Raw genomic sequence first — 17,616 nt, forward strand, 5'->3', positions numbered from 1 at the left:
GGCAAGGCCATACAATAATTATGTAAAACCCCAACGGTCAAAACGACCCCCTGTGAGCAAGCACTTGCCTACAGTGGGAAGGAAAAACTCCCTTTTAACAGGAAGAAACCTCCAGCAGAACCAGGCTCAGGGAGGGGCAGTCCTCTGCTGGGACTGGTTGGGGCTGAGGGAGAGAACCAGGAAAAAGACATGCTGTGGAGGGGAGCAGAGATCGATCACTAATGATTAAATGCAGAGTGGTGCATACAGAGCAAAAAGAGAAAGAAACAGTGCATCATGGGAACCCCCCAGCAGTCTACGTCTATAGCAGCATAACTAAGGGATGGTTCAGGGTCACCCGATCCAGCCCTAACTATAAGCTTTAGCAAAAAGGAAAGTTTTAAGCCTAATCTTAAAAGAAGTGGAGATATGCTTTGGAGAGAAGGGGAATGAAAGTCAGTAGAAGCAAGACTGAGTCCATGTGTGTGAATGAGAGGGAGCCCAGTGGAATAGTGCAGTTACAAGGAGTAGAAGTGGTGAAAGTAGATGAGTTTAAATATTTGGGGTCAACTGTTCAAAGTAATGGAGAGTGTGGTAGAGAGGTGAAGAAGAGAGTGCAGGCAGGGTGGAGTGGGTGGAGAAAGGTGGCAGGAATGATTTGTGACTGAAGAATATCAGCAAGAGTGAAGGGGAACGTTTACAAAACAGTAGTGAGACCAGCTATGTTGTATGGTCTAGAGACAGTGGCACTAACAAAAAGACAGGAGGCAGAGCTGGAGGTGGCAGAACTGAAGATGTTGAGATTCTCTTTGGGAGTGACAAGAATGGACAAGATTAGGAATGAACATATCAGAGGGACAGCTCAGGTGGGACAGTTTGGAGACAAAGTCAGAGAGGCGAGATTGAGATGGTTTGGACATGTGCAGAGGAGGGACCCAGGGTATATAGGGAGAAGGATGCTGAGGATGGAGCCACCAGGCAGGAGGAGAAGAGGGAGACCAAAGAGGAGGTTCATGGATGTGCTGAGAGAGGACATGCAGGTGGTTGGTGTGACAGAGGAAGATACAGAGGACAGGGTGAGATGGAAACGATTGATCTGCTGTGGCGACCCCTAACGGGAACAGCCGAAAGACAAAGAAGAAGAAGAAGAATCATCAGTTCTACAGCTTCATGGTGGAACAAAGAAGAATTTAAATACAAGATAATTTATCAGATCTAGGCTCCGGGTCTTCAGTGTGACTTCAGGTAAATCTGAAATTTCATTTCTTCTCTTTATGAAAGTCCTGTGTGCCACAGGTCTGACACTGTGAGGGTCCTGCAGCAGACCTTAACTGGTCCAAGGACTGAACTGAATTCTTCTGGACAGAGAATTCAGATGTCAGATCTCAGAATCTACAGGAGCCAGCCTGGGAGGCAGAGCCCTGACAGCTCCTCTTCCCACTGGGACCACGGTGGCTTTTAGCTTCCACATCTTTTATAGATCTGGTACTTGTTGGTCTTCTCGTATCTGCTGTTAGATTTCCGAGTGTCCGTGAATGCAACATTAAAGGACGCTGTCACCAAACTGGACTCTGTTCATGTAAGTTTTTCGCCACTTCAAATCGCTGTTAAGCGGATTATATTGTGTGAGTGAATCATTTACCGTCGGTTTAATAGTCCGAGTGTTTTTCCGAGTTACATGTGGCGGGATGATGATTTGAGCGGCTGTTGTTAAAGTTAGCCTGTTAGCGGTTAGCTGTTAGCCTTCTGCTGTGTTTTTGACGAAAAAGTTGTTTAATATTAACATGAATAAACGTGAGAAAACTTTTATAAAGACACGAATGACGCAGGTTTATTTTGGACAGGTGGATAAATTCGGTGCTTTTAAAAGTCTGTTGGGAAGTTTCGTGTTTGTTTGTTGTTAAGGTGCACCTGTTGGTTAAATGTGATTGAATCACAAGAATTTAAACCTGGTTTCAGGGAGATTTTTTAAAATTTGTTTTAGTTGTTTGTTGGGTAATTTGCATGTGTGGTTTCGCCCCGCCCCTCAGAGTTTCACTTCCGGCTTCCTCAGGTGTGCGGGTCCAGGTGAGTTCAGGTGGTCGCGCGCTGAAAAGTGTTTTGATTTTTACCAGTAAAACGCGAAAACCTGGTGGAATCAGGGCATCAAAAAGTTAAACGTGTGTGTCGATGTGGATTCTGCTTCGTTTTAACGGAGATTACACGCAGAAATGTTCTTTTTTAAAACAAAGGTTGTGTTTGTGACGTCTGAAAAACGGATCCAGCACATTTGATGAAACATGTCAGTGATTCGGATCACAGACCAGTCTGATTTCATGCGGATTCGGATGTGTTCGAGTGAAAACACTAATTAACAGGTATTTGATATATTTATTTTTAAAGGTGGTTTTTAGATTGTAATTCCGTTTTTTGGTTTTATACTCCAAATTTAGCTTTTCTGTTAGTTATGTGCTTGTACTGCTCACTTATTTCACATGTTTAAAACACTGCTATTGTTAATTTATCTTGTGTTCTTATTGTTGATTGTACACTTTTGTTTGTTTTCACTTTCCTGTGTTATCTTGATGCACACACTTTGATATGTGGATTAAATTGTAAATGTAATGAATCATACAAAGCAGACAGGGTTTACTGTACAGTAATGTTGAATTCAGATGTTTGTTCTGTGCTGATAAATTTGTCTTCTTGAATAAACAACCTTAATCTGGAAGGTTTTTTTTTTTTTCCAGGGAAATAAAAAGTTTAATAAAAATGAAAGTGAACTGTGGGGAACCCAGTTGTTGTTGTTTTGGGCTGAGGTAAAGTTGGTGCCAGGTTTCAAGGACATTTGTCCACAAGAAGGAGAGTGTGAACCTGCACAGCAAAATCACCAGTGTAAAATTAACACTGACTGTGTTAAATGAACACGAGTGATTTTGCTGTGTGTCTGTATGAAGACACACCTTTTAATTTTTGAACATGTTCATCACAGCTGCAGCTTGAGTAAAACTGCTGACTTGTTGGCTCATGTTATAAGAGTAGAATATATGGTCATAATAATTACATTATTGTATTTGTAGTGTCCATTAAAAATGTGTCCCTTATAATATATTAGCAGTACTTCATATTTACAGCACAGATATTTTTCTGGATTGTAGATTTTGACGTGAATTATTTGAATGCCATTGTAGACTAAACACTTAGTTTGAAAAAGCGGATAGATGAATTGGTAATAAGAATAACTGTACTTTTTGGTGCCTGTGGAAGTTTTTGGATGTGTAATAAAGAGTGATGAGATTTTGGGCATGCTGTGGATTTAGACATTTCTTGTGATGTGGGGCCGTTTGTAAGTGCAGAGTTCTACAGAGAGATGGGTGCCCTTTGAGGATGAAGTAGCTCTATGACATCATAGAAAGCCTCTCCTGTGTATCTTTCTTCTGAAGACCGTCTGTGTGATAGATTTGCTCTTTGTGTGAGAAATGCATTTCTCTGTGTTGACGACATAAACTGACATAAAAAATTGTGCCGCATCGTAATGAATTAGTAATTATCCTCACTGATTAGTCTGTAGAACATTTATTCAGATTGTTGTTGTTTTGTTTGTTTGTGTTTTAATAAAATAAAAATGTAAATAAATGGGGAATCACAGTGTCTTCAGACTGTAAAGGTGCAATGAGACATAATTACATCACTGTTCACACGAATTATGTCAAAAGTAATCTGTGATTGTTTTAGCTTCAAAGAAACAAATAATTCTGAAGTATGAATTGTAATCCTTGATATTTTCTGTTTCCTATTTGTATTTTTTTTATCCTTTGATTCTTTTATAAGAGATCATTATTTCATCTGTGCAGTTGTTGATTTTTTATTTTTTTTTGTCATCGTATCACAATACTCATTTAAAAACACTACAGTTTGATACAGGCTTTGCGATACTATTACGACGTGTACTTACACGCCTACCAATTGGCGAGTATCTAATTTGAACTGCATTCGGAGCATGTATTTTAATAAAACTGATATATTTGATTTATCCAGATAAAAGTTCATTTCAGTCATTGTGCTCCTGATTTATCACAGTTAAATCCAGTTGGGTGCTTTAAGTTGGTTGAAAAGGGGTTTTTATGTGTCCGTGCTTTGATGTATCATGATTTCAAACTAGTTAAAAGCAGCTTCTCATGTAAGGCGGGAAAGGAGTGAATTTTTGGTCTGTTCTGATTTATGGTGATCACAGCTCAATGAGTTTCTGTTCTTCTGTGTTCAGATCGCTGTGGAAGGACGCAGAGAGAGTCGCCATGTTTGAAAATGTCCCTGCAGGTACATGTTCAGCTCTGGAACATTTAGAGAAGCAGAAACATCTATTATTTGTACAGCGTCAGGTTGTGTGTTTGTGTGTTCAAACGCCACACTGGAATACACCATCAACACTGACTTTCTCATTCTTCCAACATTTTTAATATGATGGAAAATCTAAAATCCTGGAGGCTGACAATATGACACATTAATGGCCACAAAAATTATCTAAATTCACATCTAAATACCCTTTGAATGTCAATTTCAGATCCCTCAAATTCAATTCAATTTAAAAAAAAATATATATATATGTACGGTTGACTGACTCCATTAATCCTTACTGACATAAAACATTCAGCTATGTCAAGGATTTTATATAGTTCATGCTTATATTATCATTTATTTTATATAGTTCATGCTTATCATTTATTTCCTTTTGACTATGTGTACTTTTCCTCTTTGTGAGAAGAGGAGGTTTTAAAAGAAAGACTTGTTGTCTGCATTCTTCATGATTGAGCAAACTATTTTTCATTTTGCATAAGTGCCTTATCCTGCTTTTGACGAGCCACAAGGCTCATGCCGCAGGAATGGAAGGTTTCAGCTGCCACCTTGCTTTGCTATCTCCCTCATGGAGACATGACTCATGTGTAACCTCTCCCTGACTGTCCTTGTTTGTTTTTTCTCATGTTGGTGAACTAAATAAAAAGCTGAGCCAGAGGAGGGGATTTTAGGAGAGCTTTGGAGCTGAGCACTTACAAGCTGCTACTGCCCGCTCTCCTCTGCGCAGAGCAAAAAATATATTTGTCTCTCTCTGACTGGTTTCTTTACAGTGTCTGTGCCTTTCATTTCTTTAAAACAGGGTGCAAACCCAACAAGCTATAATAATTTAAAAGTATATATTCAAAAACATTTTTCAGTTTGCTCAAATTTGTCTAAAGATTTGAACATTTTTATGAATATTTACCAAAAATAAATAAATAAATAAAAAAAGATTTCTATGAACAAAAAGTGGCTAAAAATTCAGATTAAAACAATTCATTTAAACTTCTGGGCGACCTGGTTGTATTTTTTTAAATTTCCAATCAACATATCTTTTATATAAATTTCTGCTGTTCTAATATGTTGTTCCTTTCAACTGGGCAAAAACAAAGTGAAAATATACAGAAATGTTTTGTAAGCGTCACCTAGCTTCAGAGTGGTTTAACCACCTGAATGCAGGTGATCGTAATTTGTGTTCTTCGTGAATAAAGTGCACTGTGACGTCAGGCGACGCTCACTGCTGCAGTAACCCTGCAGACGACTGCGTGCTGCATTCCCCGTGTGGCAGGCAGAGGACTCAAACACCATGTAGAGTCAGGAATTAGTGTGAATTTATTCATATTTATTATTTATTGAATTTTAAGCTTTTTGATGCAGTCTATCAATTGATGGGGAAAAAGAGATTGTTTTTAGTTTTCTTTGCTTTAATTGTAAATATGCATTTAACAATTACACAGTTCAGCCATAATTCTAAATGTGAAGGAAAATAAAAAAGACATTAGCAGAATGTTTATATTTTGTTCACAACAACTACATGTGAATTTAGTTAAGTCTGTGGCATTTTATCGTATAGTGTACTGGATGTCTGTGTTGTCAGTGTCCTCAGCAGAGCGTCAGCAGGTTCTGGGAGCTCTGGAGCGCCTGCAGGCCAAACTGGTGCAGCAGGAGGAGTGGACCCACAGCGAAAACCTGGTGACCCTGAGAGAGACCCTGCAGAGTCCACTTTTCAGCCACATCCTCACCCTCCAGCACTCCATCAGACAGCTCCGAAACCAGGTGAGGCAGTACCCTGACAAACAGGAACCGGAACCAGATTCGAAACATTCATTTTATAGAACGGTCTCCATTGCAACATCAGGCTGAAAACACGTCATCAGGCTGTACGGCACCTCGGCAAACAGTCACCATAATGTATCACAATAAAATCTAACTCTACGACAAAGGAAAGGTTTGGACATTTCTACTCAGTGTGGACAAAATACAACAGGAGAGATGAATACGCGAACAGCATCTGCAGTTTTTAGTTACCACATCCGAAGGTCGTTACCAAACCGAAGGTCTGCTCATTGGGACCCCTCACCAACTTCGGTCCTTTCCTCTGACTTTTTTTTTATTCACCTGCCACAACATTCCCCTAAATTGCTCTGTCACTAACGTTGGGGTACAGTTTGATCTCCACCTGTCATTTGACATCCACATCCAGCACCTCTGCAAAACTGCATTCTTTCATCGCCGGAACATTGCCAAGCTCTGCCCCTCCCTTTCCCTACCCGATGCTGAGAAATTGGTCCATGCTTTTGTCTCCTCCAGGCTGGACTATTGCAACGCACTCCTCATTGTGATACCTGGCAGGAGCCTGCAGAGACTGCAGTATATTCAGAACTGTGCTGCTAGGATCCTAATGGGGGTGCAGAGGTCATCACACCCATCCTTAAAAACCTCCACTGGCTCCCTGTTTGGTTCAGGATTGAATATAAGATCTGTCTCCTGACCTATCAGTGTGTCTGTGGCAGGGTACCGGTGTACCTCAAAGATCTGATCATTCCCCAAAATCCATCACATCATCTTCACTCTGCTGACAGTCACCAACTCCAGCTTTCAAAGCCCAAACTCCACACTATGGGAGACACGGCCTTCCAGACGGCTGCACCCCGACTGTGGAATGCTCTTCCCTACCGTCTATGACTGCCACAGTCAGCTGAAACTTTTAAAAAACACTTAGATTTGCCTGTTCTTAAAAGCTTTTTCTTAATTGTTTTTTTCCCTTCTACTGTGTTTTATTTTGTTGTATATTTTTATGTAGCCCCTTGAGATTTGCTTGTCAAATGTAATGCGCTTTAGAAATAAAATGTAGTAGTATTATTATTATTATTATTATTATTATTACATTGAAGTGCACGACCATTAACACTTAGCGTGAAGTGTTGTTTGAGCTGAGAGAGGGAGGGAGGGAGGAAGAGCGCTGGAAAGAGCCAGCAAGTGGCACGAAAGGCAGCTGTGACATCATCCTCCACAACTGTGGAAATTGACCAAAAACGTTATTGAACGGGGTAAAGCCCTGGTCTCACCAAATAATGAAGGATGAATAATGAGCCACGCAGCATGTTTGTTTTGCTATGAGAAGATTTATTCAACTATGGTGGGAGAATAGAGGCTCTGAGTGACTCTTAGAGACAGTATATTCAGTTAACGAGGCTCATCTCTGAGTGTGGCGCTAATTTAAAGATGTTCAAAATTTAGCAACAGCATGGGGTAGTTTGTGTACGACGTACTATGAGGATTATAGAGGCATGTGTGGTGAGGACGAGGCTGCTAAAAGCCCGTTATCCCAGTGCCCAGCAGCTACGAGGACTGTTTTGGACAGGCTCAGCCTTCTTGCACATCATCCCACCTGCTTTGTGCTCCGGAGGCTGTATATAAAATCATTATTTTTTTAATGGATTAATCATTTTCTGTTAGAGCTTGGATGTTGAAAACACCACTCACTTCTGGAATCACAGAGGACTCTTTCATCTGGACACTTTTTGTCCCTCTCTCTCTCCTGCTCCACGAGAACATATTTTGGAACAGCTTAAACAGCTTTGTAATGTTGTAATAGCGTGGTAAAACAGTTGCATGTTCATTCCTAGCTGTAAAAGTATGTTCATGATAGATTTAACATCTTGTTACTGGATGAGATGAGACGCGCTCTGTGCACACTGACACAATGACTGGCATTTACGCAAAATGCCAGCTCGCAGAAGAGTGATTTTGCAGTCAATAATGGACGAACACAAAGTTAAAAGTTAGATCATGGTGTCAAATGTGCCGTGCCAAAGTAGTTATCCCATCAGAATTTGTATCCCCTGGCACGGGAGTGCGCACTCACTCTGTGCAGCATCTTTTTTTGTACTGCACTTAAAAAATGTGACATCTTGAATGGATGCTGTGAATTGAAAACCCACACAAGTGTGGAAGGGCTGGAGGTTTGAACCAAACTCATGCCTCAACGTGCACCAGTGCCGTGTAATCATGGTGCTGCTTGTATCATATGTAGCTTGACATGGATCATATGCGGCGACAAGAACCACTCGAGGCTGGACGGGGCTCAAATGACAGGATGGTCGTGACTCACTAGAGGCTGATATGTGGCACATGTGAGGTGCAGAGAGGCACATAGAGACGCCTTAGTAGTGGATACGTGACAGTTTAAAACGTGGATCATTCTTCAAATACTCGCTGACACGCCCATGCGTGGCTCATTATTAATGGCTTGTTATTCGGTGGGACCGAGGATATATAGATGTGCTGATGCTTAAAGCGGGATACCAAAATAAAAGCATGGAGGCTCTGGTGTGAAAAGAAAAGAGAAACAACACACCTCCTTTCACAATAAACACCCCTTATATTCGCAACTGTTACAACAATAATAATAATAAATGGACTGCATCAGAAGCTCAAAGCGCTTTACAATGATGCCTCACATTCAATTTATTTTCATTTATATAGCGCCAAATCACAACAAGGTTGCCTCAAGGCGCTTCACACAGGTAAGGTCTAACCTTACTAACTCCCAGAGCAACAGCGGTAATGAAAAACTCCCTCTGAGGAAGAAACCTCAAGCAGACCAGACTCAAAGGGGTGACCCTCTGCTTGGGCCATGATACAGACATAAAATACAAAACAATTCACAAAACAAACATACAGGAAATGCTGTTGGCGCACAGGACAGTTTCTGGAACACCACACCCATCTCTGCATGGAGCTGCACCTTAAACAGAGAGAAAAGGAAAAATAAAGCAGACTCAGGCATCAGAAAGACAACAAATACAGTATAATTTGTCAGCATTAAGCAGCAAGAAAAACAGAAGAAATACTAAGGTGATCGCCGGCCACGAGCCCTAAACTTCACTAAAAGACCCAGAATTTAGATAAAGTTGAGGTTGCGGCCCGCTCCGTTTACTAATAAAATGAATTAAAAGAGTAAAAAGCATAGACACACACTATACCAGTATGCTAGCCATATGAAAGGGAAATTGTGTCTGAAGTCTGGACTTGAAAGTCTCCACAGAATCTGACTGTTTTATTGACAGAGGGAGATCATTCCACAGAATTCACACAGACACGCTCACACACTGATGTCAGCATGCTGCTATGCAATGCGTCACTACACACCGGGAGCAACTCGGGGATTAAGGACCTTGCCCAAGGGCCCTTAGTGGTTTTCCGGTCTGGCTTCAGACCGAAGATCCTCTGGTCTGAAGCCCAACACCTAACTACTAGACCTCTTTGTGCCATGCTTCCCCAAATAAAATATAAAAATACAAAAGTGTAACTAATCAATCCTGGAGTTTTCTAATATGAATAGGGATCAGCATACGTGTTTGTTGAGGGCTTCTGCAGTCGCCTGTGTTCTGTTCCCACCTCTGTGATGTCATCTGCTGTCAAAGCACCACCACTTGCTCCCAGACTTGACTTTGCTTAAATGTCAAAGGTCAGTTTTCAATTAGTTTCGGTGCAGCAGACACACAAATCCTTTGGACTCACACCGTGTACGAAAACACGTTTCTGTGGACCCACAGTTCTGATGTGACATTTATAACTCCGCCCCTGTGCCAACTGCCTATCAGGTTGTGGTGTGCAGTCAGCAGAGCGTGGACATTGATGCATCACTGCATCGCCATCTGTATTCAGCACCAGCTTGTACTGACGCGTCGCCTTTACAATAAACAACGCACGCTAGCCAAATTAAGATAATGGCAATAACCGGCGTGGGGCTTCATATTCTGTGTTGTGAAGGTCACAGCTGAGTCTATGAAGGCATCGCTGGAGGGTGGATGGAGCTTTCTTTCTTTATTTAGTGGTGCCCCCTCCCTCGGCTCTGCGGATCTATCAGGCTTTAATATCTAGTGTCTTGGTTTGAGTAACGGCCTTGTCGAGGCATATTGATGAAATGGCTCAGGATCCTGCTACGTCAGCCTGGCCTAAATAAGCTGCAGACTGATAAGTTTCCACAGTGTGAGTGTAAAGGTCATTAATACATTACCTGTTTAGAGAGACCGAGCTTGCAGAGGAATCTATTGATTTACCCCCCCGGCCCCCTTGTTTCATTATTTTTCCTCTTACGTCTTTCTTTTTGTCTGACATCGTCCTTGTAAATAAGGGCGCGTCTTTACCGCTCCATAATGCAGATCTGTGTTTTTATGGACGCTGGTAAAACCTGAGTGTTTTGATGTCTCAAACTTCACTGGATCTGCTGGAGACAACTGGGTTGGAACAGTCCAGTTCCTCCTGGGTGCTCTGTCATGTCCACTTGAACTGTTTTTCTTCAGTTACGTACTCCAGTGATCCTCCTTTACAACAGAAAGCCTGGCGTTCCTCTTCAGTACACAGCCAAAATGAAATGTCCAGACATTCGTTTCTTTAATTCATGCGGTTTTAACCATTTTATACACAGTCCCCGATTTCAGAGACCATAAGTAACTGAAAAAACTAAATATAAGGGTTCATTTTTACTTTTCCAGCCCGTTTCCTTTAGGCAAGGCAAGATGGACACCTGAACATTTTTGTTCAGGCGTTTTGTTCATTTCTTCATTCATGTCATTCATGAAGAATTACAAACAGTATGTTTGTTACTGTACAGTTAATCTGTCTGGAGGACAGAGCTCTGAAAAACTGAGTTACTGTGCAAGAAGTAGACAAGTGAGGGAAGCCACCAAGACATCCGGTAGCTCTGATGGAGTGATGGGCTTCTGTGGCTCAGAGTCGAGAAGTAGTCAGGCCGTGTCTGTTGGATCATCAGTTCCACAGTTTTATGGTCAAACAGAGAAGTTGTTTCTAAAAAAATTCAGCAGACTAGATTTGATGTTTTTTTTGTTCTCTCTCTCTCTAGTTGAGCATTATGCCGCCTGAGGTCTGCAGCGAGTTCAGTTTCTCTAAAAAGGGTCAGCTGATCATGAGCACCATCAGCCCTCCCAGCAGCAGCAGCAGCAGCATGGCCCCGCCCACTCTGTCAGCCTCTTCCTCCATCCTGACCAACAGTTTGGCACTGCCCTCGACCGACTTGCTCCAGAGGTGGATCATCGCTGCAAGCAAGGTGGGTGGAGCCACATGCAGTCATGCAGATAACCCAGCGCACGCATGTCAACACGTGTTGCTGTGTTTGTGTGCAGGGCCGTCAGACCGAGCAGGTCAGTCTGTCCCGGCCAGCGTCGGGCGGTCTGGGCTTCAGCGTGGTCGGTCTGAACCCTGCAGGAAGCAGCAGTCAAGGTGTCTTCATCAAACACATCCAGCCTGGAGGCGTCGCTCACAGGTTCAAAGCTGAATATCTCTGCTGTTTTCAAAGTGGTAAAATACTCCAATGGTGATTTCAGGAACACAAAATGGGAACGAGCTCCATGCTGCAGCGAGTTTGGTTATGAGCAACCAAAATCAGCAAATGAGAAAAACTTCAGGAGATCACAGACGTGAAGAGTGAAGTCTGCCTTTGGTCTCAAAACTCAATCGAGAATACAGTTTCAACTTCCATCCATTAGCTCAACCTTGGTCCCGGGGGGTGGAGCCTGTCACAGCGGGCCATGAGTGAGAGGCAGGATCCACCCTGGGCAGGACCCACACATATAGACAGAAAAAAACATTCACCATCTTACCTGCGGTCACTTTAGAGTCACCAGTTGACTGAACCTGCATGTCTTTGGAAGTGGGAGGAAGCCAGAGCTCCCGGAGGGAACCCACATGAACACCAGACGGTGTTCTTCTGGACCACCATCTCCTGTGGTCATGCTCTGAGGGCTTGGTGAGGTTAGACCTCACTCGTGTGAAGCACCTTGAGGCAGCTTTGTTGTGATTTGACCCTGTACAAATAAAATAAATGGAATTGAACACAGGAAGGACATGCAAACTCCACACAGAAAGGACCAGGTGGGAAGAGAACCTGGAACCTTTAACAGTACCACCCAGTAAGATCCCATGCCATCTGATTTTTGGGTTCATGCTAGAAAATAAATACATATAAGTACAGTAAAAGACTCCAGACCTCCAATAACTTCCTGTGGTTCCTCTGAGAGGATCCAAAGTATTTCCAGGCCACATGGGTATAAATCCCTCCAGTCTCTTGTGGCATCTCCTCCTAGATTGGAACATGGCTGGAAAACATCCATAAGCAGGTGCTTGGGAGGCATTCTGATAGCTGAAGGAGAAGCGACTAATCCAGTAGGATCAGAGCAGAGATCAGATTGAAGATTGTGCATTCAGTTCTGTACCCTTTATCCCCACCTGTGAACAAAATCCCAACAGACTTCTCTTGGAACTAACTCGCCCCAACCCAGAAGAGTTAGTCTACTATCTTCCAACAGCGTACCATGGGCTAAGATTTGGAGTTTGTGGTCCTTCTTCCTTCATCTTCTAAAGCACACTGAAGGGTCACATGGTGAGGAAGCCGTCATTTGCATAAAGTGTAAATGCCACCCTGAGACCACATTAATGGACGCAGTCAAATTCAGTCACGTGGCACATCCTGGTCTGAGTCCAGTACCCACGATACAGAAACGGCTCTCATGGTCCTCTTATGCGGACAGACTGTAAGAAGGCAGGAACCCACCCTGAGTCACACGGTCAGAGGTCATCTCCAAGCCCACACTCAGGTCCAACCTGCATGAGGTCCAGTGAACCCTGTAGAGTCTTTCGTCTGCTGTTCTACATTCCACGTGGAAACTTCTCTCTTCTTTCTCTGAATGAATTCATATTTAAATGAGACAGATGTTCAGAATCTTAATGTCATCAGGTTTGGGTGCATAAGGACCCCTGTATGAAACACAAAAGTTTCAGAGCTTTAATTGTATTTAAAGTGGGCGTGGCTGGTAATGGTTGTGTTGTGTCTCAAGGGACGGACGTCTCCAGGAGAGGGACCAGATTCTGGTGATAAATGGCAGTGCTCTGGAGCCAGGGATCAGCCAGCAGCAGGCGCTGTCCCTGCTGCAGCAGCCTGGAGAGAGGGTGGACCTGGTGGTGGCCAGGGACTGCGCACCGAATGCATCGCCACCACCCACCACTGCCATCAACCCGGTAAGAAAACTCAGCAGTTGAATTTTCTGCTGATTTTTCTGTGATCTCCTGGGTAAGAGTTGTACTTTAATGACATCATAAAATTCTCGAACCTTTACGCACCCACGACATAGGCACGATGAGTCTGTACCGAGATGGTGCAGACTCAATCAATCAATCAATCAATCAATTTTTTTTATATAGCGCCAAATCACAACAAACAGTTGCCCCAAGGCGCTTTATATTGTAAGGCAAGGCCATACAATAATTATGTAAAACCCCAACGGTCAAAACGACCCCCTGTGAGCAAGCACTTGGCTACAGTGGGAAGGAAAAACTCCCTTTTAACAGGAAGAAACCTCCAGCAGAACCAGGCTCAGGGAGGGGCAGTCTTCTGCTGGGACTGGTTGGGGCTGAGGGAGAGAACCAGGAAAAAGACATGCTGTGGAGGGGAGCAGAGATCGATCACTAATGATTAAATGCAGAGTGGTGCTCAAGTGCTCTACAATGAGGTGTCACATTCATCCATTCACAGTCAGACGAGGTACTGGATCAACAAAGCTTTCACGTTGTAAATGATCTGGTTGTTTGTGCGGGGTGTCAGCCTGTCCATCGGCGCTGGGAGCGCGCTGCGCTCTCAGCAGTTGTGGGCCGTCCTTAAAGGGGCAGTAACACCTCGTAATCTGTTTAATCCCCATAAAATCGTCCCTGAAAGCCATATTAATTTTTCAAACGGTGTCCACCTGGAGGTCTCTCACAGTTTCTGGAAAAAAATTGATGCAGCAAAGATCCAAATCCTTCAGCCATTTATTCGCAATAAAAAAATAGACGAGAGGGGTGGACCACACCTCACTCAAAGCCTGCTCACAGGCGAATGAAGCAACCAACAGGCGTGAAAAAACTCAAGCATGCGCACGAGGGTTCAAGCTTGGCTGATGCAATCACACGTGATTCAAATCTATATGGTTTTTGAAAAAAATAATAAGGTCGGATACTTTTCTAACAGACCTCGTGTGTGTGTGTGTATATATATATATATATATGTATGTATGTATGTATGTATGTATATATGTATGTATATGTGTGTGTATATATGTATACACATTCCTCCGCACGTCTGTCTCAATGTGCCGAAAAAGTGCTGATGTCCACGTCTTTTCACAATTTCTGTGCTAGTCAGACGACGTCCCGGATAAAACACAGCGTCCAGTTTGGAAATGAACGGCACATTCCACTGTTACAGGAGTTTGTGTCATGGAAAGAGGAGCAGAGGCTTCACGCGTCGCGGCGGTGCCGCATGGCGCACAGCAACGCTGTGATGAAGCCTCACGGGACATGTTCTGGCATGTCCAGGCACATCCACAATTTCTCGGATAATCACTCGATGGAAAAACCACCGACAGCTGTCTAAACACCATCTCAAAGCCGTCCTGTGAGACCAAAATGGAGGTGGTTTTGTCTCGCTCCAGTAGCGAATGCATCGTGACGCGCGAAGCCTCCGCTCGGCTTTCCATGACAAAATCTCTTGTTAAAAGTGAAATCTGCCGGAAAATGGTTGATGTCCAGCTCTTGTGATAACCAGAGAAAGTGCACACGATGGTCCCGGCTCCACAGAGCCATCCGTTTAGAAATGATCCGGTGGTTTGTGGCTCTTGATGGCGGCACAGAGCGCGGCGCGCCGAGCGTCCTTAAAGCCTTCCTTAAAGCTGTAGTAACACTCTTTATTCTCTGTGAAGCCCGTAAAATTTTCACCGAAAGCCAGATCAATTTCTTGAATGGTTTTCAGCTGCCAGTCTCTAACAGTTTCTGAAAAAATTCTGATGGAAAAAAAAGCCCAAATCATTCCGCCATTTCCTGACAATGAAAATCCGCCGAGGGGGCTGGACCACGGTCATATATATATACATATATATATATGTATATACGTATGTATGTATATATATATGTATATACGTATGTATGTATATATATATGTATATACGTATGTATGTATATATATATATGTATATACGTATGTATGTATATATATATATGAAATGTGTGAAAAGTATCGGACCTTTTTATTTTTTGCAAAAACTATATGGATTTGAATCATGTGCGCTTGCATCAGCCAAGCTTGAACCTTCGTGCGCATGCGTGAGTTTTTTCATGCCTGTCGGTTGCGTCATTTGCCTGTGGGCAGGCTCTGAGTGAGCACTGGTCCACCCCCCTCGTCGGATTTTCATTGTCAGGGAAATGGCTGAGCAATTGGAACAGTGCTGAATCAAATTTTTCCAGAAACTGTGCGAGACAGCCAGGTGGAAACCATTCGAAAGATTCAGACGGCTTTCAGTGAGGATACTCTGGACGTCACACAGATGGAGCATTACAACCGGATTAAAGACGGCCCACAGCGGCGGAGGGCGTGCCGCGCTCCGAGCGGCCATCGACAGGCTGAAACAACCAGATCATTTCCAAAGTGAAGGCTGTGTTGATCCGGGACGTCGTCTGACTACCAGAGAAATTGCAGAAGAGTTGGACAATAGCACTTTTGCGGCACATTCCACTGCTACAGGAGATTTTGTAATGAAAGACGTGCGGAGGAATTTGCGCGTCGGTACGGAGCCGCTCATGGCGCACAACCAAAAGCACGTCCGTGTTGGAAGTCTCACAGGACAAGTTGTGACATGCCCAGCTGTTACACAATTTCTCGGATACTCACTCGACTGAAAAGCCACTGAAAGCCGTCTGAATCTTCCAAATGGTTTCCAATTATATATATATCGAACCATATATTAATGGTTCGATATATAAGATCGAACCATTAATTAATGCTTCGATCTTAATATACAAAGTAGTCTTACACACCTCTCTGCAGCTTCTCTCCCCCTGCCATCCTCCCAATACCCCATCCCCGTAGAGACGGTGCCTGCTCCCAGACCACCAACAACCAGTAAAAATCTATTTAAGCATAAAAATTCCAAAGGAAAAAATAATATAGCACCTTCAACTGCACCACAGACTAAAACAGTTAAATGTGGTCTATTAAACATTAGGTCTCTCTTAGGACTGTGAGCGGCGCCTACCGCGCGGTGGCCCATGCAGCTTTGGGACTCTCAGATCATGTGATGGTCCACTTGATCCCCATGTACAGACAGAGACTTAAATTCTCTAAACCTGTTGTGAGGACGTCTAAAGTGTGGAGCAATAAAGCTGTAGAGGAGCTACGCACGTGCTTGGGCACCACGGATTGGGATATGTTTGAGGCGTCAACAGACAGTCTAGATGACTACACAGACACTGTGACATCATATATTCATTTCTGTGAAGACGGCATCATCCCACAGCGCACCAGGGTGAGATATAACAATGATAAGCCCTGGTTCACACCTAAACTCCAGCAGCTCCGTCAGCAGAAAGAGGTGGCTTTCAGAGAAGGAGACAGAGACAGCTATAGAGGTGCAAAGTACAGATTTAGCAAGGAGGTGGCAAAGGCTAAATCCATGTACAGTTCACGTCTGCAGCAAAGGTTCTCTGCCAACGACTCGGCCTCTGTGTGGAGGGGGTTGAAAGAGATCACCAACTACAAGCCCAAAGCACCGCGTTCTATTGACGACCTGAAGCTGGCCAACGACCTGAACGTCTTCTGTTCACGCTTTGAAGACAAGGACTCACACCTCCCACCCCCCACACAACTGGATATTCAAACACTCTGGACCTCCCCCCTCTCACTGCTGCCCTCCCCACTCCCCCTGTTGCCCTCTCGGTCCAAGAGGAGGACGTGAGGAGACATTTCAAAAGGCCGAATCCACGTAAGGCCCCGGGCCCAGACTGTGTCTCTCCTGCCACCCTGAGACACTGCGCTGATGAGCTGGCCCCAGTCTTCACGGGGATCTTCAACACCTCCCTGGAGTCATGCCATGTTCCAGTCTGTTTCAAGTCCTCAATCATAGTTCCAGTCCCCAAGAAACTACGCGTCACTGGACTTAATGACTACAGGCCTGTGGCTCTCATGTCTGTAGTCATGAAGACCTTTGAATGCCTGGTTTTATCCCACCTGAAGTCCATCACCGACCCCCTCCTGGACCCCCTGCAGTTTGCCTACAGAGCCAACAGGTCTGTAGATGACGCCATAAACCTGGTCCTGTACTCCATCCTGCAGCACCTGGACTCCCTAGGAACCTACGCTAGGATCCTGTTTGGGACTTCAGCTCTGCATTCAACACCATCCTTCCAGCTTTGCTCCAGGACAAGCTTTCTCTGCTCCACGTGCCCGACTCCACCTGCAGGTGGATCACAGACTTCCTGACGGACCGGAGTCAGCGT

General features: G+C 43.9%; 1 protein-coding gene across 9 annotated transcripts in view; it reads left to right on the forward strand.

Moving 5' to 3' along the window:
• Positions 1-1,495: 1,495 nt before the first annotated feature.
• Positions 1,496-17,616, forward strand: part of patj (PATJ crumbs cell polarity complex component) — a 254,271-nt gene continuing 238,150 nt past the window's right edge. For 4 of the 9 annotated variants that reach the window (XM_034179313.1, XM_034179319.1, XM_034179315.1 and 1 more), the window contains exons 1-4: positions 5,781-6,066; positions 11,162-11,365; positions 11,442-11,581; positions 13,152-13,332. In XM_034179313.1, coding sequence (XP_034035204.1) covers positions 5,797-6,066; positions 11,162-11,365; positions 11,442-11,581; positions 13,152-13,332 — 795 coding nt within the window. In that variant the 5' untranslated portion in view covers positions 5,781-5,796. Of the gene's footprint in view, positions 1,559-2,029; positions 2,047-2,130; positions 2,337-4,170; positions 4,276-5,780; positions 6,067-11,161; positions 11,366-11,441; positions 11,582-13,151; positions 13,333-17,616 lie in introns of those variants that run through there. The other 5 variants (XM_034179316.1, XM_034179318.1, XM_034179317.1 and 2 more) reach the window with 5 other exon arrangements.

This window comes from Thalassophryne amazonica, chromosome 10 (assembly GCF_902500255.1).
Source record: "Thalassophryne amazonica chromosome 10, fThaAma1.1, whole genome shotgun sequence".
NCBI lineage: Eukaryota > Metazoa > Chordata > Actinopteri > Batrachoidiformes > Batrachoididae > Thalassophryne > Thalassophryne amazonica.